At 43.6% G+C, this 24,546-nt stretch overlaps 1 protein-coding gene across 1 annotated transcript in view; it reads right to left on the minus strand.

Annotated features, from left to right (window-relative positions):
• The window catches only part of LOC136440319 (voltage-dependent calcium channel gamma-3 subunit-like), a 43,542-nt gene extending 19,884 nt beyond the window's left edge, over positions 1 to 23,658 (minus strand). The window contains exons 1-2 of the mRNA XM_066436288.1: positions 23,357 to 23,658; positions 22,859 to 23,213 (exon numbers count right to left, since the gene is read on the minus strand). Coding sequence (XP_066292385.1) covers positions 22,859 to 23,135 — 277 coding nt within the window. The 5' untranslated portion in view covers positions 23,136 to 23,213; positions 23,357 to 23,658. The remainder of the gene's footprint in view (positions 1 to 22,858; positions 23,214 to 23,356) is intronic.
• Positions 23,659 to 24,546: the final 888 nt, after the last annotated feature.

Raw genomic sequence — 24,546 nt, forward strand, 5'->3', positions numbered from 1 at the left:
TGATGCACGACGGATTCTTTTAGTACCTGTCTAGCTTGTGACACACGCAATATTCACGTGCATCTTTCTATAGTGACCATGAAATGACTGGGGTCTATCACATCCACATTCTTGGCGTATTCATATATGCATCTTTCCCATGCTACATACTGGGCAGTTTATTGCGTATTATCTCGTAGGACCAGGCAATAACTGTAAGTTTACTACCGTGAAAACATGATCATGAAGCCATCGCACATATCGTTATTGCTGTTCTATTCGGTTCCGTGAGCATCATTGCTTCATTCAAAACAGTGCAAGTCCGCAAAGTGTTTTTCCGATTATTAGCTCTATAGCACAATTGTTATTAAAAGATAACATCTGATAGTTTTGCAGAAGCTACGAACTTCGTTACATGCAGCATTGACTTGATTTGATGGCTTCTTGGTGTGCCACGTTGTCATATCTTCAACATCTGATCCAAACTCATCCTATGATATGGAAGAATCTACCAAACACGGGAAAACATCCAAATCAAAGCTGTCATGGATACGGAAGCTAAATTGTTACTGATAATAGATAAGAAAAGCATTACATTTACACATTTGTCCTTGGAAAGTAACAATATAGTTCCTAAGAGACCAGTGCGTTCATCCTAGTTATCGCCTTTAGCTGAGCAACCAGATACGTAGCCTATAATTTGTTCACATGCTTTACAAGTTCTCCTGTGGCCTTGAACACATCTTGACTAAAGTTAAGTTACCAATGATGCGGGCTCTGCCATAGGCCACCAACAAGCTTCCTGCCTGGGTAGCGTTGGTGGCAGTGTGTGCCCTAAGGCACAACAAATTCCGCCCGTTTCCAAAGATAAACGTTTTCGATGATACTGTAAATCATACAAAGCAGCTGCAAGATGAGAAAATCTATGCTGTAGATTGGAAAATAAAATATTTCGGAAAACGGATACTAATGTCTAAAGTCAAAGAAGAAGATGTGAAAGAACAAAATGAACAATTAATTTATCGGTAAAGCATACTCTGTGTGTTTAGTTTTGTCCATCCTTCCTGACCAGATTTCATAATGAAGGCAACTTTTTTTTGCCAAACTTTTTTTTCATTCGTACGCTCGCATCAGTTTTGGGGTTCCCAGAGGATGTCATTCATATGATTAAATCAACATGACCTAAGGTACAGATGGGACGTTCTTTTATCGTCCGAGTTTGACGTATGCCGACTGCAGACCGAGAATGGACCTGTCTGCGTGGAGGGAAGCTGCTGATGGAAGATGTTAAGGAACTCGGGACTTTGAGAATTATTATCGGGACCTGCCTGAGACTTAGCCGACCTTAACTATAGTCTCTTCTCCCATGTAGCCTAGTTCTAGCTAGCTATTCTCTCTATGAGAAGCGTTTCCAAACTTAGGTATTTCATCTGGTAAGTATACTGTTTTCATTGCTCTACTGCAGTGATCACGTTGAAAGACCATCCAAGAGGGCTTGATTGTAAAGACCTTGCTTACTCCTTGGGACAAAGATGGTGGCGAATTATATAGAGTGTATACATTCGAAGCTTCGTACAATATATCAAATACGTAGCTTCTTACACTGAAGAATACATGCAAAAAGCTACTTGCAAAATTTGAACAAAATACAGCAAATATGTCGCAGTGCTATACCAAATCATACATAGAACGGAACTCATAACGGTGGACACATGTACAAGTCCAGCACATATCGGATATGACTGACGTCATTAAGATTCAACAGCCATTAAGAGGTGACCTGCAGGTCACTCTGCAAAGAACATTCACTAGGTATCTCCTCCAACTCATCGTTGAAGTTTTACTGCCGTTTTCGGAATTCGCTCACGTACATGTTGGCTTGTCTCAGTTTCATACTCCAATACTTGTGACGTTTAATTACGTTTGAAACCCGAATCTTCTACTTGATGTCTCCGTTGTAATTAGTTCTGACCTTACGAATGCTGACATGCACATTGTGTGCTCATGGTAGGATGACGTTATAGTCCTGCCCGGTACTTCATGTTTACGATGTGGAAAGACGTAGCCTTTTACGGCAGCATTTTATGGTAGGCAGCTTTTTACGGTTGTGTGCTGATAAAACAGATGTAAAATGTAATCCGCATTGGAGAATACTATCCACACCGTTTCTTCTCAAGAATGTGTTACTGAACCTGTTTGCTCCAGTTGGGGAGACTAGATGGTAGAGATTAACCAGAATAGACTCAGCAGTTTGCCAGAGGAGTCAGCCAACCGAAACAAATCCTGGCGGAGCTAGACAGCTGGAGAAGGTCAAGTTCGCTGGGTGACTTTTCTGACGAATTATCCGGTCCGTTCTGGCCATGTTCTATCGTTTTCCCGCCCCTGCAGGGCTCCTGAAGAGCTTACGCCATGTACCGTGAGTGCAGCGCTTGATTCCCTGCCTCAGGTACAATGTACGTCCCGCGCCCTGCATGGGCAGTCCCATCAACTATTGTAGCTTTAACACTACATCTGTGTCCGCCGCCGGCTGGTGTTGGCATTGATTTGTGACCGTCTTGGCTACCTGGCACAAGTCTGCCGCTTGAGTAGGACGGCAATGGGTCCACTGATAGTTCGTGTATTCGTGTAAGACAAATATATTCAGGAGCCTTACTCTGCTGCAGTCGATTAGTGCCAAATTTACACGTGCAAATTTAATAGAATACGTCGATGCTGGACAATGATCTTGAGATTTTTCTTTACCTTTTCAAAAATCATCACCAACAATCTATGATTGCCATTATTTTTGATCGTTGATATTCTGTGTTTTAGTCAGTTATCACGACATTTGCTACACGCGGAGATTGATTCTTATTACCCTTTGTTATATACGCTATGTATTTTAGGCAGTTTAACGCCTTAAGTGACATTTTGTATGTGACATGTGGAGGCAGTGTGTTCAAACTACATGTATTTCATAATTAAAGGGCATTTCGTTTGCCCGTTGCTTTAAAAAATACTTTTTCATATCCTGCCAAAGATCTAGTAGTTCACTTTGGATGGCCTTATTTTGGAATATAAAGTTATCTTCAAAATGCCAGACCAATATTTAGTATCAATATTGTGCTCTCTTTTGCTGAATCGTGTCCTTAAATCCCCGATTTTGGAGGTACATTGAAACTAGTGGCACTCCTGTTATCAATTCCATGGCTGTTCTTGTCGATAATAAGCGCAAAGTACTTTAGTGTCGGATGGATTTTCAGTACTCAACCTCCATCCATTCATCAGCTGCAATGCCCGGAGATGATAAGGTACCTGCGTGCTTGTGGGCATGATAAGACCTGGAGCACAAGCTGCCTGAAAGAAGCCATCTTTGGCACTTCATTATTACATCCGCGGGCTAGTGATGAAAATATCATCCGCATTATGGAAATATCATCGGGAAATGATGAAATGTAGTTGAGTGAAATGTACACGTAAGATTTAACGTTTCAATTGGATGATTTGACCTGACGTGATGCGATTATGTAGACATTTACTTGACCTAATGAAATAGAATTAATAGATTATACCAATGATAAATATTATGTGATGTTCAGATGGTATGATAAGAATGCTATGAAAGAAAAGTAACGACATCTTGTCTAATGGTCCTGTTTTGACGTATTATATGGAGCAGAGCATATCTTCACTTTATAGCTACATGTACGCCTAAATTGAATTGTGCTTGGCTTTCGATACCAAATATTCACTATTTGATGACTTTTTTCACTTTTCTGGTGACATACGCGGCTAAAGGATTCTTTAGAGAATAAACAGCCTTTCTTGGTACTATCTGATATTTATAGTTGACTATGGCCACATCTCTATGATTTATTGTCTGACATGTGTGCATCAGAAGCGGGGCATTCCTGGAGCACCTCTTCTGCCCTGGGGAATGTTATCGAGGTGACAAAAATATACGGTTCACATCGGAGCACATCACAAAATATGGACTGATTTGCGTATTTATCCCCCCATTCAATTTCAATTCACTTATTTAACCAGAGTACATCGATCTACGGATCTGCAGACCCTGGGCAAAAACTTCATTCCACTAGACGGCGATCGCGCTGCGACCTCACTGCGATCTAAATTGGATCTGTGTAACCCTTGACTTCATAATTTTAGTATCATGCAAAATGTAAAAATATCATCAAAAGCACACAAAGCGTAAAAAGAATCGTTTTTAATCTATGAAATTCCTTGAGCGCTCTGTTGTTCGGTTGCAGGGCGGTCACAGCGAGGTCGTTGCCCTGGTGGTATGCTTGTAATACGGATGGCGAATTCAATATCAAAGACGGCAATGAATGCAAACTTAGATATAATCCGTAACTCTAATGCATGGACGATGTCATTTCTGTGAGCGGAAACAGAATTTCATTTCAGCGCACTCATGTCTTAAGCCCCTATCTCACTGGACCCGCAACACGTTGACGACCTCGGTGCGACCCATCGATTTGGCAGCGCGCTCAACGATTTTCACCGATAAAAAACTAATCTTTTAACGCTTTCTGTATTTTGTTGTCTTTCAGTCATACTTGTACGTTTTGCAATAAATACCCATCATAAAGTCAAGGGTAACACAAATCCAGTTTAGGACGCAGTGGGGTCGCCAACGTGTTGCGAATCCAGTGAGATCCGTTTTGCTGACGGATGCGAATATGGCGGAAGAACACGCTGTAGTGGCATTTTACCTTAAGACCTTTTAGATTGATTTCTTGATAAGATAAAGAAGTAATTACATTCTTCACCCGAACTGGTAATGAAATTCTGAAGCAATTTCTTTTACAAACAAGTCTAACATTGACGGAGTGGTATTTAATTCCATCAACAGCCTTCAAGGGCTGGGTTAATCTGCGGTCGATTGAAACGCCACAGTCAGATAGTGATTTGGCGGGAAGCAACCTTTTTTTCTTAACACCTTCCGGAGGTTGCTTTGCCGAGTTACGTAAGGCCCCCATTCCACTGGATGGCGATCGCGCTGCGACCTAAATTGGATTTGTGTAACCCTTGACTTCAAAACTGACATATTATGAAAATGTAGAAGCACGACTGAAAAGACAACAAATTACACAAAGCGTAAAAAGATTCTTTTTTTCTATCTTGAAAATTCCTTGAGCGCTCTGTCAAATTGCCCGGTCGCAGAGCGGTCGCCCCCCTAGTGGAATGGCGGTTTAGGGCCCCTGCCATGATATCTAGATGGAATATTACATGTACAGTGTATAACATAATGTTAATGCCATCAGTTATTCATCAGTCACGCGGATTAGATACATAAGAGAACATGAACAGAAAGTAACGGGCCACATCATCCTAGAAACTAGCACCTTCGTATTTGAATACATCTTTCTATTTCCGAAATCAAAATACTCTTCAATGAGCATGAGTTATGTTATCATCGCGTCAATCTTCTACAACCATGTTGATTCATGACGTCTGTACTCCCGAGTCACACCTGTCCCTACGCGTTGCTAGTTTACAAGCATTCGGGGCTCGGTTGGGAATAAGTCATGTACTGGTTGGAAAATGGGTAGGATATCGTTGGGACATGGTTTGCTTGTATGGCATACCCGGTAAACCGTCAAATGGCGTAACACACCAGCTTTGTACTGAAGAGTAGAAGCTGTATATCCGGACAGATAAACGTGGCCTAAAACTGGTCAGACTGCTCGCAATCTACCGCCAACCTTGGTTGGCTAATAGTCGGGGGACAAGGGGATTACATTAGCTTCAAGGGGCTTAAGTCAAGGACGTTATATTGAAGATAACGCCATGCTTAAATGAAACGAGGGAGTCTCAAAGGAAATATAAGGTTGATTCGTCCTCCCTACCCATCTTTTAAAGGTCCACACTCTCCCACAGGCTTTGCCTCCATTTAGATGATCTTCAGGGATTACAATAAGATGAGACCATGCATGCTAAAAAAGGATGACGAACAATTAGGACAACAGCTGAGAATTAGCTCTAGATAAAAGACTATCATCACGTCAGACATTGCAAAAATGGCCACTGCAGTTGCTTTAAGTGCGCAATTTTGTACCACGTAAATTGGGCAAGATTACTCTTTCCCATTATCTCGTGTGGCAAATTGTATAACAACCCTATATTCACATCGCAGATAAGTCTTTTTTCAGACTCATAAATTACCCTGTGGGCGATCTTCGGGCCAATTCAGGCAATTTAGGTGAGCTCGACGGGGTATGCATATCTGATTCATGCCGTGTACTCGTACGCACACCAGACAGGAACATCGTAAGAAGAAACACGTTTGGTTGCAGAACAATACGTCTGTACGATTGTGTAAATACACCGTGAAGTTTCTGACTGCCGTCTGTCTCGTCTCGATTCCTAAAATACGCTGCTCCCGGCTTCGGTGCGCAGAGGCCGCTCTCAGAAGGTTCGGCACCGCGGCGATATAACAAAGGCACAGCTGCCTGCGCGAGATAACCGTCACGTAGGCACCGTGTAAAATACCGCACTCCATCATCCAGGAACAGAAGGCAAATATGGCCACCAGGTCCCGAGTGACTTGTAAACTAAGGACCGATTCAGGCGGGCGCTGATGGCTGCACCGAACGGACACAGATCAAAGTCAGCCCTGAAGAAACAGAGTAGCGATAACAGGACTGCAGAACGGCACTAGAATCATATCTATTCGTAGAGTGGGCAGGCACCTTTTTTCCTGGCAAATATGAGATACAGTCTTTGTCGGTACTAGAGAACGTTGGAGGCAATCGAAGTGTTTCCTGGTGGTTTTGTAGGCACCTACCATCTATGCAAGGGCATGCATGAATGATTGCAATACGATGTATAAAAGCTGGCATAATGGGCATTGTATACATATATCTATGTAATATTACTAATTTTATGTCCTTCAATTGATGACGACCTTATCAAATGTTCATTGTCACCAAGCGGCAATTATTGGTCACTTTGTGGCTTCTGACCAAATAGAGAAACATAAAGGAAGAAGGGCGATGTGTTAAAAGACGCCGGGCAGTTTGTTATGATCCACGCTGATCGACATGTTCCCGTTCGCTGCACATAAACTGCCTTTAAGAAGAAAATGCGATTAGTTTTTTTGTGCATCGAGTGTAAATTAGGCTGTCACTCAAGTTGGCGCCGCTCAGGCTAGACTGGGAGGTATGTGGAATAAATGTAACCTGTATCACACCTGCGATGGTCGGAGCTTAGAGGTAGGAGGCACTGATAATTACTGGTGATTGTGTGTCTTTCTTTTAATATCATATACTGTTGCATTTGTGGCAACAGGTTATAAGTGGAGTGTTAATAGCTTTCGTGATGTGAACTTTCAACTAGTAGTCTAGGTCGCACACCTGAATCTTTTTTTGCCCTCGTATTCTCTGCTTCTCCTATTGGGTCATTTAGTCCCCAATCTCAGTAGATCGAACCTGTCTAGAGCGTTGGTTTTTCTGACTTAGGTAGAAGAGATGATGTTCCATTCGTGTCACCTGTAACTTTAAGGCCCTATATTCTCACTTGGCAAAATCAATTTGCCGAAAGGGCCAATTCGAATCGTGACTCTAGGGTCATGTAACGTGGTGACGATTGAGCCCCTTGCCACGGAGCAAGAACTGTTTTACCATGAAGGATTGATGTATCAATCCGCGGTCATTTGTGCATTCTCAACCGTAATTACTATCTATGGTTTTTGCTTGCTTTCCTCGTCATCTTGTTCTCTTGCAAATCCTTGGCAGGACACAAGCGCCTAGTATAAGCACTGAGTCCCTTACAATTACTTTAGTATCATGGCTGTAATTTGGTCAACTGCCAGTGGACGAGTTCCCGAACAGTCATGCCTCCAAAGTGAGCCGTGCCCTGCCAAAGTAATGTCGATAGTAACCACGAGTCAACTGCTGACTTGTAATAGCTTGTAACGGGTCTAGCATTAATGCTGGTTCCTTCCTGGTAATAATCAGTCACCCGTACCGGGCGGCCACTTACTCATTTACGAAGGGCCTACGCCTGACGTCCGAGTCCACAAACTTCTCTACCCCGCTGCCAATATCGATCCTTTAGGGTTGAAGCCATATGGCCCTGTTGAGGAAAGTCGAAAGCTTTCCCCAATTATAATCTGCGCTGCATCCTACCACTTGACTGGCACAGTTCGACAGTAATTGCAACAATGTATTAGACGTCATGTTGGGAGTCAGAAATTTGCTTGAATCTAGTGAATGGTGGCAAATGATGCACGATTGTGAGATACCAGAGACATGAATTTATGTCTACGTATACGTGCGTCTATATTGTAGGAGCTTCCTCACTAAGTAGCTTTAAAGAACGGTTGCAGTCAGATATGCAAAGACTAGGTGTAACAGACCGTTCGGTGTAATATGACCAGCTGCTGCGCGCCGCGTGCCTGCGAAGCTGGTGTGTTACGCCTAATGGCGGTTATACCGGCTATATAGATACAGATACAGACAGATATTATAATTTTTTGATCCGGCGGAAAATAAATTGTTTCCCTCATAAAATTATCATAAAGATATTAGAACTTTCCATTCTGTAGAAGTTTGCTATATTTTGGTGGTTGTCTTATTTCTATACTATCATTTTCTTTCAATTTCCGGACAAGTCGAGTTGACGTTTTAAGAATTAAATTAGGGTTCGAATTATACATGGAGAAGTCCTTGTCTCAACACTTTCAAGAACACGCATGTTTTGAAGTCTTTTCAAATCATACCAAAAGTAACGTTTGAAATCTATTCAGTGAAGTGCCCCCTCTCCACATGCAGCCGAGGAGATATGCGCAGTACAAGGGCCAAGGTCTGGCAGCCACTCACCATGACATTGCTGCATTATAGCCTGTCTGTGCTCCTCTTGCATGCGAGGCCTTCCATATAGCAAGGAGTGAGTAGGAAGGAACACACAAAGGAAGGAGGCAGAAATAGGTGATGTGGGATGTGGCAAATTTCGTCGTACAGGAGGGGACTTTGATCTACAGATTGAAGCATTTTTTTTCTCAACGTTGTTTTCGTAACTTCCTAAATCCATTCAAGGCTTTCCCAGAAGCCGAAAAATGGAATATATGTTGGCTCACCGAAGACCATGAATTGCAGTCTTCAGCCCTCAGGGCCTAATGACTGTCTCTAAGTGTTGAATAGAACGTCTGGGTTCCATTAAAGTATTTTCAAAGTCAGTAACCTTCGGGGGCGTCTCTCTACTTCTTGGCCTTGGGTCGCGGCAATTGAAAGCGGGCGAGCATTACATCTCAGTCGATGGTAATAGAGGTGACTGCATTTCTGTATCATTTGTATCTCCCCAAAAAATCAGCCTTCAAGAAAGACTTCGCATCTTTCATCCCAGTTTTATCCCAGACGTGTTGTTACGCTGCGTCAACCAGATAGCTGTGCCTAATAATGGATTATTCTTCAGCCCACGAAAGTTGGTGCCCCCGGCTGGCTCGTGTCACGTTATCTTTAATGTGTCACGGGCCGTTTCCTCTCAAAACAGATTCAGCAAAATCAGCGCCTCTGATATGGTGCTACAAAGACCAGCCCTCCTTTTTCAAAGTCAGATGTAGATGGATAGGTTAATTTTTCCATCTCTTAAGGGACCTGTCGTCCTTTGTTGGAGGGCCGGCTGCAACGTTTCATCACTGACAGCTTACCTGGGGGGACAACGTACCCAGTATAGCAACGTCAGATGTATCAGTTAGTGCTGCAGGTACGTACAGCGGCCTGCGGTTTGTTGTCTTTGTCTTCTCCGAGTACGTTGAAAAAATCGATTAAGCCCTTTAATATGATCACAACGAAGCCCATTTACCTTCCCCGGCAGGTTGATGACACCACAATTACGTTTGATAAAAGCCCTTGTCTAATATACCACGACAACGTTGTGAAATACGGCCGCTGTACATTTCTGAGCTTGTCTCTGTAAATCTCTATTGATTGGTACAATTTGTATGTAGGCCACCCTTATTTTCAAACCACCCAATTATGTTCTACCACACAGCCTTCTGGCCAGTAAGGGCCGCATCTGGGACGTAGGGCCTTCCAGCCGGGTTAAGTAATAAACAGGAAGATCTACCCATTCTTTACATCCAAGTCCCGTGTGAGCTTGCATACATGGTCATGGAAGAAGACGTATATTTTATCAATAGACGTTGCCTTTGGACATTTGTCAGGTAGAATTACATCAGACATGATGACGCCTTATATATTGACCTGGAACATTCACATTGTGTTGGTTGATATCGGTAGATAAGGAAGATGGTAACCGGTTGTTTCGCTACATTGTCAGTTCGCTACATTCGTTTCGCTACATGACAAAAGTTGTTTCGCTACATGGTAACGTTACAAGTTGTTTCGCTACATGACAGAAGTCGTTTCGAGACATTTGAATGTTATTTCTCTAAATAGTCGGGCGAAGAAGATTTCTGCTGCATCTGGGAAAGGTGGATGCCCCCAAATCATACAGTTTTCAATCATACAATCATCACTTCTAAGTGAAGTAGAATATTTATTGTGACTATTTATCTAACAAATTATAAACAGACAAAGCTGCTGATGGTTAATGTTTCCTTTTTCATGTAGATTAACAAGTATCGCTCGTTGCTTGTCATCAGTCGCAAAGGTATAGGAATAATTGAATCTTACGTATTTCTATCTAATCTCTGCGGCACTATTGCAATAGGTAAATCAAACTCTTTGAATTCATGAATGGTATGTACAATGAAACATACGCTATTCAAAGAATATTTAACACCAAGCCAACAAAGAGAAGGAAAAGATTCTCTTCGGGTCAGTGGTACTTAACAGTGACAATGCCAATGGCATCCTATAGATTGATCAATCAACCAAATGATATTCGACTTTAATTGTATAGTGTACCGGTTACAATTGTGCTATCACTCCTCAGTATTGTATGTACTTCCCCACGGCGCAGAAGTGTTCTAGCTTACAAATCGATAGGTCTTTACCATAAACTAGTCCGATACCTAGTCTCCGGAGGGTTCTTTAAAAGGCCAGTGAGTATATTTGTCAGCCCCGCCGAATCCTCTTTGGGAACGACTTCACCATCTAAAACCCATGGTGTGTATCGAATATCGTCCTTGCCGCCCTGATAGATGATAATTATGTGTTAGTTGTGCTTACGGTTTAAGATTAATGCCAGGATTGAGGCGAGCGTTCTCACTCACTGGTATCAAGTTGCCGCTATCTATCTTCTACTGTCTACTGAGGTTATTCTGGCGCACAGGCTTGTAGAGTAAGGGCGCGGTCACATACATCGTTGTCGATGGTCGTACGATTTTGATGCCATAGGATTTTGAAGCAGGCTGTGACAGAACCAAACACCGACAAGGATAAAACACAGCTTTTTTTGTAGCAAGACAGATAAACTTTGCAGGACATATGCATGGCTGTCAAAGAAAATGCCCTAAGTTAGCTATCGTAAGACGATCGCACGACGTATTGAAGCCTGTCCTTATCGAGGATACGTTTTTGTCTCTTATATATATACGCAATTTGGCATGGAAACATACAAGGCCTCCAAACAGTCGGAAGTTTATGAAAAATCAATTAGGCCATGTTGATTTGATTATATGGTTGACATCCTCTTGGAACCCCAAAACTGATGCAAGCGTTGGAATAGAAAAAAATGCGCCCCCCCCTCAAAAAAGTTGCCTTCGTTATGAAATCTAATTAATATAAGTTGTCAAGAATGCTAAACAAATGAATAAACACATAGAGTATATTTATTTTACGAAATATGACAGATTCTTATTTTTGCTCTCACATCTTCTTTGATTTTGGAATTTGCTTTGGCATGCTACGACATTATTGCTATTCGCTTCCCAAAATATTTTGTTTTGCAATTCACGGCATATATTTGCTATTTTGCAGCTGCTTTGAACGATTTACAGTATGGTCGAAAACTTTTTTGGGAGGAAGCAGAGGAAAATTGATGGGCGCGGATGTCATCCATAGAATTAAATCAACATGGCCTTATTCAGAGGCCCCTTTCAAGCGCTGCAGCTGCCACTTCTAGAAATTCATGAATAAAACTTTATCATTTCTAAATTGGGGCCCTTTTTTATGGGCGGCATTACGCTAGTGTGCCCTTCAACCTATATTGATCTTCATAATCATCACGGGCGATAAAACTGATAGTTAACATAGCACCATAAAGTGGGCGAATTAGACGAGCTCGTTATGATAGGCAGGCCTGTAAAAAGCTGAGACATTGGTGTGCCACTGGGGCAGATATGGGTGTCGTCATTTTCATGTGGGGGTGGTTGGTTTACGACCACCTACAGGCGGTTTAAGGCCAGACAGGACTCAATATAAAGCATCTTCCACCCTCCCGGCCATGTGATTTATTGTCACACTGACGGCCGCGGATGCTGATTTAAATGAGCTAACATTTTCCCAAAAAAAGATGGCGGACTGTTGTCGTACGAAGAAAACAATTACTCAAGCAACTGGGTAGATCTTTGAAGCAGACGTTTCAGACAGCATCCACTACTTTTCGTCAGTTACCAAACGAAATTTGCAGATCACCGGGTTTTAAACCCAAAACTATGAATTGATATGTAAATAAGGAGAAGATGAATTTTAGATAGTCTAATAGGAAAGAATAATAGGACAAAGTGAAAGCAAGGTTGATGCCAGTGAATAAATCAGTTCCTAAGTACAGGAGCTAATGTTGGCTCGTGGGGGTGGTAAAGCCCCCCCCCCCCTCACTGGACCCTCGACACGTTGGTGACCTCGCTGCATCTTAGATTGAATTTGAGTTAGTCTTGACTTTATAATGGAAATACCATGCAAAATGTACAAGTATGACTAAAAAGACATCAAATCACACAAAGCGTAAAAAGATTCGTTTTCTATCGATGGAATTCGTTTTGCGCGGTGTCAAATCGCTCGGACGCAGCGAGGTCGCCAACGTGTCGAGGGTCCAGTGAGCAGGCGTTGTTACACTGTCAAGACTGTGCTCCATTCCTTTCTAGTGCAATGACACATATTTGAAATCCGAATTCGGACAAGTGTCTGTCTTTCCATTGAACATGTGGCTTTCCGTGTTTAAGATAATCCTATCAAAGTTCCAGTTTTTTTAAAATAATTAACGTTGGGTAACATAAATTCGGGATTTTTCCGATAATGGTTGACTGAAATCAATCTAGTAGAACAATAAACCATCCTTTTTTTCTATAATTCTGTCAGTATCATGTACTATCTTTGCACTAATCATATATATGGTAGATTTTGTCTCTAGTCGTGCTGACACCATAATATTTCAACTTGAAACTACCGTCCGCCGCACGCACAATAAAGGTGCTGTCGGACAGGGGGACACATTAATTCGGGAGAGAAGATTCGTCTTGAATATCTTACCGCTAATCACATTTTATACAGCAGCTATTCGTTCCATCCTTGGCTTGAGGAGAGTGCTATGGATATAGACGTGTCCAAGTAAAAAAAATACACGAAAAAACGGCCGTACCGCACACATCAGGCCAGTTCGGGAACAACCCGTGTGTTGAGTCGGTAGAACTTCACTCAAAGTCGGCCCATCGTCATCATCGGGCAACGTGTAACGTTACATTATTCATGGAAAGTTAGCTGGATGCCGTAGCAATGGTAATACTACTATGTCCATGTGTTCCTTGTTGTGTTAGGAGCAAACTTTGAGGAAAATATCTTCCTCAGTCCACTATCACACGCAGCATTTAGACAAAAAAGTGTTCCTCACAAGCCTTTGTCGTCTGCTTGACAACAGGATTCTGGTTAACAATATGGCGGCGGGAAAATACACGTGCCGTAGGTTGTAGCAACAGAGAGGAGTTTTGATGATTGATCACACTTAGAATCCAGTTGCAGGTTAGCAAAAGAGATTGTAATAAGTTGTCTTATAAATAATTGTGTTTAGCAGGCAGGAGATGTGACATTTGTCTTATAAACCAGCGAACAACCGTGCTGGGTGATTCTCCCACGAAGCCCCCAGACTCTGTCAATAAGGGACGGAGAGTTTTTGACGTCGCCAACTTCTAATGCATGGTTATCGAAGCTTTTCAGCCAGTGTTCTGAATACGTAAGTCTGTCAGGTTTGCATTGCTGGCGTTATAACTGATTTTGCATGTAGCACATATCCCTAAATACGCCGTTTTCGAAAAATCGCGAATTTAAGTACCCCGCGAATTTATGTTACCCAACGTTACCGCATTCCCACACATAGCGGAAGCAGCAGGATCCATCCTACAGTAATAGGATAGTCAATGTCAATTTGGAGGATTTGTATAATCTAGAACGGTGCATTCGATCTAAACGAAAGAAATAGGATAGCAATGGTCACCGCGCTATGGATAGAAGACCAAAGAACCCAGGGGCTCTGAATAACGAACGTCGTTACAAGTCGGAAGCTTTTAACTTGCTGAACCGGTCGATCTGACAAATCCGTCAAGTTGACAATGTGCAGGCGCTAGGCACTGGGGCTGAACTCACCGCGTTTCTAATTAAATCCCCACTTGATCATTCATCTCTGCTAGACAACTTGTTAATGAAACGTAACTTAAGTCTCCCGGAACTCATCGTACCGGGTAACGCATCATCTATCTTTAAAATGGCTTTCATAACAACAGAGTATGATAGAGAAAAATCTGCTTTGCCAATCTGGATATTCTCAGTCTTTGAGCCATCAGAATAAATAATTCATTATGCCAGATGGTGAACCTGACTTCTCAGCACTTCTGTATTATCATTTTTCATCATCTATGCATATTCTACTTTTCCATTTCATGACTAATAAAAGGGGGAGCAGGAGCCTAGTTGTATATCTGCCAAGTAGTCTATATTCCGTGCATCCATAGAGCTAGCGCCATGGGAATTGGAGTTGTAGTTGAAGTCAATATATTGTGTCCTTGATCTGTGATACCGTTGTCAATGCAATCCTGCCCACTCACTTCCATGATACTACACTGAGCACGTATTAGTTAGTTAGTTAAAATCCTCCCACACCATAAGGTGTATAGGGCAGTGCCCATCCCCGTTTCATAGCCCTGAGCCACACTGTGGTGCAATCACTGCAGCAGGGGGCTAGTCCACTGGCAGTGGAGTGTGTACCATTTTTATGAAGTCTTTGGTATGACTCAATGCGCCTCTTGTCCACAGTTGTCCTACCCGGGCACGAACTCGTGCCTTCCGGTTCCAAGTAATTTGAACCAGATGTGGAAAGTGACAGAAGCGCAGACCACTACACCACAGAGACACCCACTGAGCACTTATACTTCTTCAAAATTTGCGACTTTGACTTTTGTCCGAGGAAATGGCGGCTACGCTCCACGTTTATGATGAGAAACAAATCCTCGCAAGGTGATCCACTCGAGTGGGCCATTTCCATTTCTGGCTGTAACTGTCGTCGGGTTGCGCCAACTGCATATGATCCTATTGGGGAGAGGCTTTTACTCTGTTTTAGACCGACTGTCTAAGTGCGACTATACCTCACACCTTCGGCAAATTAAGTAGATATAGAAGGATGCGTGGTTGGGTACATTCGTTGCCGCTTTTCTCGAACTTTTCCAACGAGTTTATTTTTTTCTCTTTCTCTCTTCTTCTGATTGTTTGATTTGAAAATGTGGTTTAAGCTTTCAATTACGGAACGAAAGCCAATAACGGGAAAGACACTGGCGTCTGAGCGGACCGGACGGTAATAACGCGTTTAGAAGTGCGCGTGTTCGCGGTGTTCAGCCGACGGCAATTTCGTGGTTCACACCGTGTTCCGCAGCGATACCTGCCCGGTGAATTGACATTCCATTCTGGATAGGTTAAGCTCAACGGGGCGAACACAGGGGGATCCGGACTTGGGCACCAGACGGGGGTTTAGAAATCCGAAAGCAATAAACTAGAGGAGATTGTAGTGTCGTGTGCACAGTAAATCAAAATCAGCTAACTGGATCACCACGTTTAATTAGATTAATCATGGCGACAATGTAAGGTAGTTAACCTTTGTGTAGAGAGATCGAACGTGTCCTGGTAGTTTCAACAGGTTGGGCGGAGGGAGCTGATCTGTCCGGCGGAGACTGTATGCACGACTGCACTTAGCCGTAATTGGGCTCAACGAGCTTTCGATTCGCGCGAGCCCGCTGGGAAATGAATGAAGATACTAAATGCAGAAGATGATAAAGGCTGTTTATGTTTGGTGAACCAACAGCCACCCGGTCACCCTTCCCGGGTACATGTAGTTGAGTCCAGGGACATTTGCGCAACGTTCTTTGTCCAGGCGGGTCGGATGGAGAATCTCGATGTTTCCCACGTACATATGCAGGCGTGAGGAGCTCTGCCTTATCAGGCCTGCGCAGCAGGTTAACCGACTTGTCGTCTCGCCCGCAAGTCTTTGCATACCTCAAGACGTCCTCCCTGCCCTTCGGCATTTCCTTCCTCAGTTCTGCTGATCTTCCATGGATCCAGAACGGCTGTGTAACACGCCATGATACCATGTACATACCGCATATTTCACTTTTAAAACCACTTGTAAGACATTCACATTTATAAAGTAGCGAGAAAAAGGAGCCGAAATATTGAGTCTCACTCATATTGACGTCTTTTGAAGTACACTCATTTGACTGTCCGTGCGAATTTTATGAGCGTGCAAAAGAGAACGTCCGAATGACTAATGTTGTAATCATTGCCGATCTTACAGGTCGGGGCAAATCAGCATTATTCATCGTTATGTCTGAAATAATCGGAAGACATTTCAACTTAATTTCTGAGATTGATATCAGATAGAGCAGTACATTTCCCCCCCAATAAGATTCTCAGGGTCCTGCGATGATGTGTTTCTACAAAGGATGCCAACGATGGTAGGGGGACGCTTTTTAAAAACATATCACATATCTATGTTAGCTGTATCGGCAAAGCCCCTTCAAGAAAACCTAAATAAAGCAACGCACACATAATTCTGCGGATGATATCCACACGCATTGATTTTGGCATGGTTTCAGAGAGAAAGATCCCAGCGACAGTTGATAACGCTTGTTCCTGGGAAGAAGCGGACACGAATGAGATGACAGACGATATGTAATACCCCCATTCCACTTGGACGGCGCTCTCACCGTGCTCTCACGGCGACCTCATTGTGGCCAGATCGCCGTGAGAGCGCCGACAGCGCGGCGAGAGCGCCATTGAGAGCGCCGACAGCGCGGCGAGAGCGCCATGCGCGCCGTCACCTCGGCGATGGTTTTGAACATGCTCAAAACCTTCGCCGTGAGAGCGCCGAGGATGGCGATCAAAAAACGAGCGCCGAGAGAGCGCGGAGCCAGCGCGGTGAGCGCCGTGAGAGCGCGGTGAGCACCGTGAGAGCGCCCAACGTGGGATCAAAGGGCCGCAGCGAGCGCTCAAGGATCGCAGCGAGCGCTCTATGAGAATTCAATGGTCTTAACTGTAGTTCAAACAAATTTAATTCTTGAAGTGGTGTATCTTGAATTTCTGGGAATTTTGTGGTCAAATCATACTTTTGCTCGTGGGTAATACTAATTGACGAATAACTACAAGTACTTGTTTCCATTCAAATTAAATTCCCCCCAAGTTTTATTGTCAGTGATTCAAAATGTGTTTCAAAATTCTGTGATTTACGTTTCTATTATAACGTAAAATGATAAAATATATCTATTGCAAACAGTTTACGTGACAAACAACACAGAAAAAATAACATACATATATTACTTAAGACACACACTGAGCGACCGTGCAGCGACTAAAATTGAATCTGTTTTCCCCTTGATTTTATCATTCAAATATGATGCAAGAGGTAAAGGTATGACTGAGAAGACAACAAAGCACAAAAAACGTAACAAAAATTCGTTCTTTATCTCTGGAATTCGTTGAGTGATCTGTGAAATCTTTAAAAAGTTGCTGACATTAGACATTTTGGTCGCGCTGAGAGCGCGCAAGGGTCGCCGTAGAGATTCCACTTGAGCACGTTTTCCAGGAGTTCGGCGCTCTCACGGCGCTCTGGACCATTTTAGGTCGCCGTGAGAGCGCGGTGAGAGCGCCGTCCAAGTGGAATGGGGGTCTTACATATGAAACTGTATTTGATTCTACTTCTCTTTAACTGATTTGTAATACTGAGTAACCCTCTGAAACGCTCAAAGAGACATGATTTGGTTAGTCATTTCTTTAAAGTATAAGCATAAAAGACATATCAGACAGTGGTTGCATCATCAATGAGGTTGAAAATAGACTGTCTTTTACCTCCTTGGTTGAATCCCGCATTTTCTTTGTTTACGTATGGTTCAAACATTTTCACCTCTATGTTTTCAAAATTAGTAATCTTGTCCAATCAAATCGTACGTGGATCTGCAGAATATGTCTAGTCATCACTTTCAGATAGTGCAGCCTGGTCAAAGAAAGAAGCCAAGCTGTAACGTTATCAATGGCCGCACACTAATATACAGCAGGCTGTAGCTGTAGTGATCTTGTCCCGTATGTTTGAACGGTTTACCTTCAAGTTGGTTGAACGAAATGGAACAGAAATAGGATTTCTAACTCCGCGCACAACAGTCAGATTCAGACGCCCGACATATTGTTTCCCCTATCTGTGACGCGTACATAAATATCCCCTGAGACCAAAGTCAATGCCATTGCCGAAAGAGAACAGTAGCGCTGTGATAGTGTTATACAGCGGGGATTTGCAGTGCTGCCGTTGCAAACGATAATGGCTTCCTTCTGGGTAGCCAACATGCCTGATGTCCCTGCTGGAAGACATAAAGCAGAGAGAATGTATCAAACTGATGGGACACATTCGTCATTCCGATGGCTCTAATGAACGCAGAAATTCCCCGAGGAGCCTGCAAAATGCCACAGGATCATTCCCACGGTTGACAAAGAGTGAATTCATTCTTTACTGTTGCGTGTCACTGCTGCGCATATTGTAGCGTGGTTCAGCCGCCAGTCTTACTAACAAGTTTGCCTGGAGCCGACCTTTGCTTACCTTATTTAAAGTCTGATCATGTTCTCATATTCCTTATACACACACAGTGATGTTTTATTAAGGCGATGTTATAACCTCGTCTGGTGGCAGCGAAGGCTTTTGACTCGCGATTGGTGTCCAATTTGTATGCAAGATGGCGGCGGTAGACTTAAAAGCTATCAATGTTCTTAATTGCCCCCTTTTAGCAACAACGGCGTTTTCGTCAGTATGAATATCTGTTGCTTATAAATCTACAACAGGCGGGCAAAGTAAGACTGTACATTTCTGGTGGCATCTATATTATTATCATGGGTCTCAATAACCTTTTGACAATTAATAGCTGTTATATTTTTGATATTCGAAAAAAAACAATTTACTAACCATCGCTATCAGTGGTACTTACATTTGTAAAAGATGCATTTAATTTAGTTTTTCAGTAAACACCGAATCGCCTACGCTATGATGATCGATGACGATTTCAATTCAATTCAATCTCATTGTAAAATCAACTAGCAGAAGCAATCGACCATAGTATTAACAATTTATCTGTCATCATCAACACCCGTGTCTGTCAATAGTAGCGTGCATAGCATAGTGGTTAGCGACTGTGTCTCTGGACCAAGAGGTTGGGAGTTCGAATCCCGATCGCTCACCCTACATGTATACTAATGGAAAGGGTCGCAGTCCTTAAGACTGGACGCAAAACAGTTCATTGTTCCACTGTTCATTGTACTTGTCGTAAAGAGCTTGGGAAATTTCCCGGTACAATGAACCTGTAAATACAGTATACAGGGTTTGTCTTCTGTGTCACGATTGGAAGAAAGCTCTTCAGTGAGCTAAACTGGTTCGAGATCCTTTTTTTTCCTCCACTCCGACCATCCCCACTGTTTTCTGTACCATATGACCAGCGTGGCTACAAGCATAAATCAGGTTTCATCACGATCAGCGTGGCTACAAGCATTAAGCATCGATATCCTTCATTTATTACCTGACGGATAACGTTCGGGCTGCGTCATTTAGATAAACGTGGCATCAAATTACGAATGAAGTGGTCTCTTGAAGGCTGCAGATAAGGAAATGTATGGCTCCTTCGGGTCCTCCGACCCACCCTTCAGACCTGATGAACATGCTAATGCACCGCATAAATCACTAAAATCGGCGATTTAAACTTCATCCATTTGCTTGTTAACACTCCAGGGGAAGTTGATGCTGGTTTTATGAGCAATGGGAAGGTGCGGTGGGTTTTGTCAGATCGCGAGAATTATCTGCCCGGATTTGAATTAGAGTCGATGACACAGACGGCTGGCTAATCTCCAAGTAGATCCAACGGTTGCAAAGACCGTATCCAACTGGCAGAAGAAATTTGTATTGCAACCGGGTGCAATAAAACTTTCTTCTGCCAGTTGGATACGGTCTTTGCAACCGTTGGATCTGCTTGGAGATTAACGACTTGCCCCACTTGCCTGAGAATGTCCACCTGTCTCGGTTATCGTGCCATCGGTAGTTGGGCCACTTGTAAAGTCACCGAACAGATACTGTACTTAGTCTAGTAAGTCAAGGCAATGGTCTTAATAGCTTTGGGCAGTCCGAATAGGTCTGAGCACTAGATCAGCAACGAGCGGTCGCCTGTCATCTCTTGTAAGCATCAATCTCCGGTGAATGGGCACATAGACTCCCAGCGTATTGGGTGACAGTCGATACAGATCATTAAACCGCGGTCAGTGACCCATATACAGGACAAATATATTACCGCAGACCGTATGATGAGCGTTAGCTGTCCGATTACAATGTCGTTCGGGTCTCAACATTTACTGGCGTGATTCAAACAGACGGTGCCTTTGCTTTCGATTACAGTGCGACAGGGCTGTGCAATATGGCAGATGATAGCATACACACCGTAGCTCGTTTATGTACCTTCGCCTTAACATCTTCCAAAAGCCCCTGTCACACTTGAGATGCGTATTAACAAGGTTTACTACTACTACAACTACATGGTTTTAATTTAGGTTAAGTTTTCAGCCGAATAAGTGATTTCTTACGTTCGATCACTAGGCCGAACAACGGTGGGTCAAAGTAGAAAACATCTTTTCCCTCGCAAACCTTACTTAAACCAAAAAAATGTAAATGCGCAACTCACGCGCATTTGAATATACGCACAGGTGTGACAGGACCCTAAGAGGGGTCGAAACGCCATTAGAAAGTGCAATGCAAACTGAAGCAATATTGCTTACCTCCGCTCTAGGTATACAAATCATGTGCCCAAAAGCTTCTGGGTAAAGTCGTCCCGAATAATCAACAGTACATGTTTGCCTCCAGGCATCCCCCCCTCCCCCCCCACAACCCACGGATTGGCATTCTAAGTACGAAATGTTAACGACGGCCTATTATCTCCCGTGAAATTACTCCTGCGATAGACGTTGGCAGTGATATTTATGCGTCCCTAAATATGGCTACGTTTTCTCGACGTTTGGAACGATGTTTGATGGCGTATGGCGCCGTCTTCAGCTCTCAGTAGTAAAAGCAGACGCAACCTCACAGGACACGGACTCACAGATTATATTGCTGATAGATGTATTTTACTGGCAATGCGTTATAGATCACTTGCTGGTAGTATTGTATCTTGTTAAAGTTTGGGGACAGTGAGGTCGCTTCAAAGATTTTGATAGCTGGGGAAATCAAAGAAGGATTTTTGTCGATCTAATAGATGGCACTGCGCGCAGCATGTCACTTCACGGCTCCCTCTGAAGCCATCTATTTCCTGGGATTGTGACGCTGCCCATCGCTCATCGTGTCCCGACAATTATCAAGAAGCTCACGTGGGAGGATCCTTTGTGAAATGAAAACTGGTCATTAAAGTGGTTGCACCTGATGCATGTTTACCGGAACAGATCAGCCAAATCCCGCGGACGGATCGCCCGCTGAGCTCCAACAGGAAACCCGGATTGATGGCAGTCGAAGCAAATATGTAAGAAAGCCGATTGATCGTTATGGCACCTTTTATAGCGTCTCCGGACTTTGCCTCATCAAAAGCTATGAGGCGGAGAACAGCCACGGAAGCGTTTCTAATGTGCACTTTGCTACATTTGCTTTTCATACAACAGGATTTGGACAGCTTGTTCATTCATCATCAAGTTAAAAAGGTAGGGAGTGTCTTTCCACCCAAGACTTCTACCTCCACACCGGACATAAGGACTAATGGCAGCGTGCAGATAAAGCTCTCGCGCACCGGAGGAAATTGGATAGCATTCGGCGGAATGAAAAATCGCTGCAGTCGGTTGATTTTCTGCTAAACCGTTCTAACGAAGCCAACATTTTGCCGTAATGGCTGAAATGATTTCTGAGGGGATTATGCTGCCTTGCAGCTGGGCATGTTTCCGCCGGAAATTACACGGCATTTGTCCACTGGACTCCGAGAGGATTCATTAAATATGAAATAGAGACTGAGAACTACTCTGAAAAGGGGCGAAGGAAAAAAGAAGATAATTCTCAATGTAGAAACTGACAAGTTTAACTTGGTGGGCTTTGCGAAGCGTTCTGTCTTCTGAGGAGATTCGCTACTTTGTATATAATGAAATGTTCAGCATTGCGCAGGCGTAATGGTGACCCGAAAGCTTTGACCCTTTAAAGCATGTTTCCTTTGAGGAGTTCATTATAATGACGGTAAAGTGTGAAGGAAATACAGATGGCCAGCCGAAGTGTCTGTGTTCACACCCTTTTCAGATCTGAGCGCATGCTGATAGAAACAAAACGGCGGTGTACATCTCAAGCAATGCATTTGATAACCTATATATGTTTTATCAGTCTGACTGTAGAATGCACTAATAAAAATGCGTTGAATTTCCATTTAGAGTGAAACTGAGATACACAGATACCCACAAACCAACATGGTCAGATAATTGGCCCCCGTGATAGTTCTGAGATGGTTTCTCACCTTGCCTCCTGATACACTCATTCCACAGCCCGGAGTATGCAGCGAGCTTGACGGTCCCATTCGGCCTGGGTGTAAACATGGCTTCCTGGGAGAAGAGCCAGAAGTCCGTGCCCATGGCTATGGCCAGCAGCGCGAAGGACGCGGTAGAACATACGGTGGTGACAAGCATCAGTGGTCGCTTGCCGCATTGGGCCATCCTGAGGATACGCACCAAACTTCCCCACCTTCCCACTCCGATTCCTCGCCCCGATTTAATGGCTTGGTCCCGTTGGTACATTCAATCTTGTAGCTTCTTGTATCTCCTTCATTAAGGCGAACGAAATTTACATATCTACGTACCGCCGCCGCACGTCCCCTGGAACGGCAAAGCGCACAAGGTTGACAATCCGTGTCTTGGAGTAGTCTAATCTAAACTCAGGCAGCGGAAACTGTGCACTTCAAGCAACCGCCGCACGCCCGTTCGCCCCTGCCCCTACCCGAGTGTACTTCTGTACTCACGGTCTTCCTGCAGAATCCATCTTCTGATCACCCTCCCCAGACACTGACCATCTTCAGCACCCGGCATCAGCATCGCTCTTCCCGGGCAGACATCCCCTCCTCAACAGGCTTTCACTGTTGCTCGGAAGGAAAATTAATTTCCAGCCGCAGCTATCGCTGCGCTTTTCTCCCGTTCGTGGGCGGGAGTATAAATGAAGAGGGTTCTACAAAGCCTCTGCCTATCTACACACCTTGTGTGCAGTGACGCTGTGCTTCCCACACCAACGGGTGCGCTTGCCTCTGCACAGCCGAATACAAAATCAGCAGCAGCGGCGCAGAGCGGCTTTACCACGTGATCCTCTCGCCAGGTTGTATGAAGCTCCTCAGAGTAGGTGCTCCATGAGTAGGAGGGGAGGGAACCTGATTAGAGGCCTTTGAACTGTGAACCCTGGCGGACTCCCCCGCTTGATTGCCATCTAATATCTTCCTCTGTGAGTTATTTCACCGTGTCCCGGGGTGACCCATTAACACGCCCATGTGATTTTCCTCCGGCCAACTTACGACCTCTTTGCCACCGACAACGGGAGACACGAGGAATCGCTGTCTTTTCTTATTTCTCTTTACTCAGCGCAACAGTTCAATGTCCAATACACATGTACGGGGCCCGATCGTTTCTGCAGAGAAGGGATGTATATCAAGTCTTTGCTGGAAGATGCCGTGTCTGGTGCGTTTTGTGTGTCACCCTATGAATACTTAAGTTGTCCGGTAGCAGTAGCTCCCTGTAATGTACATGTATTTCCATGACTTAATTACAACAGTCTTGATGCATTCTTAATGATGATTACAAAAGATTATAGATTTCGCCTCGCCTAAAAGATTATGTGCTTTTACGGTCTTTCAAATCGACGAATAGCTAATGACGACGAGTAACGACTGCATGGGGATCAGCTCCTTGCTGTTAATTAAAGAAACACACGACTTTTTTTCTTTACCCAGAACTTTTCAGTTTGGACGTTTTGAAAGCTACCTTCAACGGTGCATGGATAGCTTAATATATGTTCAATTTCTATCGAAACTGATGATCAAAAGAACACATGACTGAGAACATCCACTTGCTCATTTTTCTGGTTATCACCAGGATTAACAACGAAACTTTCTGCATAGAACTTTACTACTTTTAACAGTTCTGTACATAATAATTTCTAGACAAA

The sequence above is a fragment of the Branchiostoma lanceolatum genome, chromosome 8, assembly GCF_035083965.1.
Source record: "Branchiostoma lanceolatum isolate klBraLanc5 chromosome 8, klBraLanc5.hap2, whole genome shotgun sequence".
Taxonomy (NCBI): domain Eukaryota; kingdom Metazoa; phylum Chordata; class Leptocardii; order Amphioxiformes; family Branchiostomatidae; genus Branchiostoma; species Branchiostoma lanceolatum.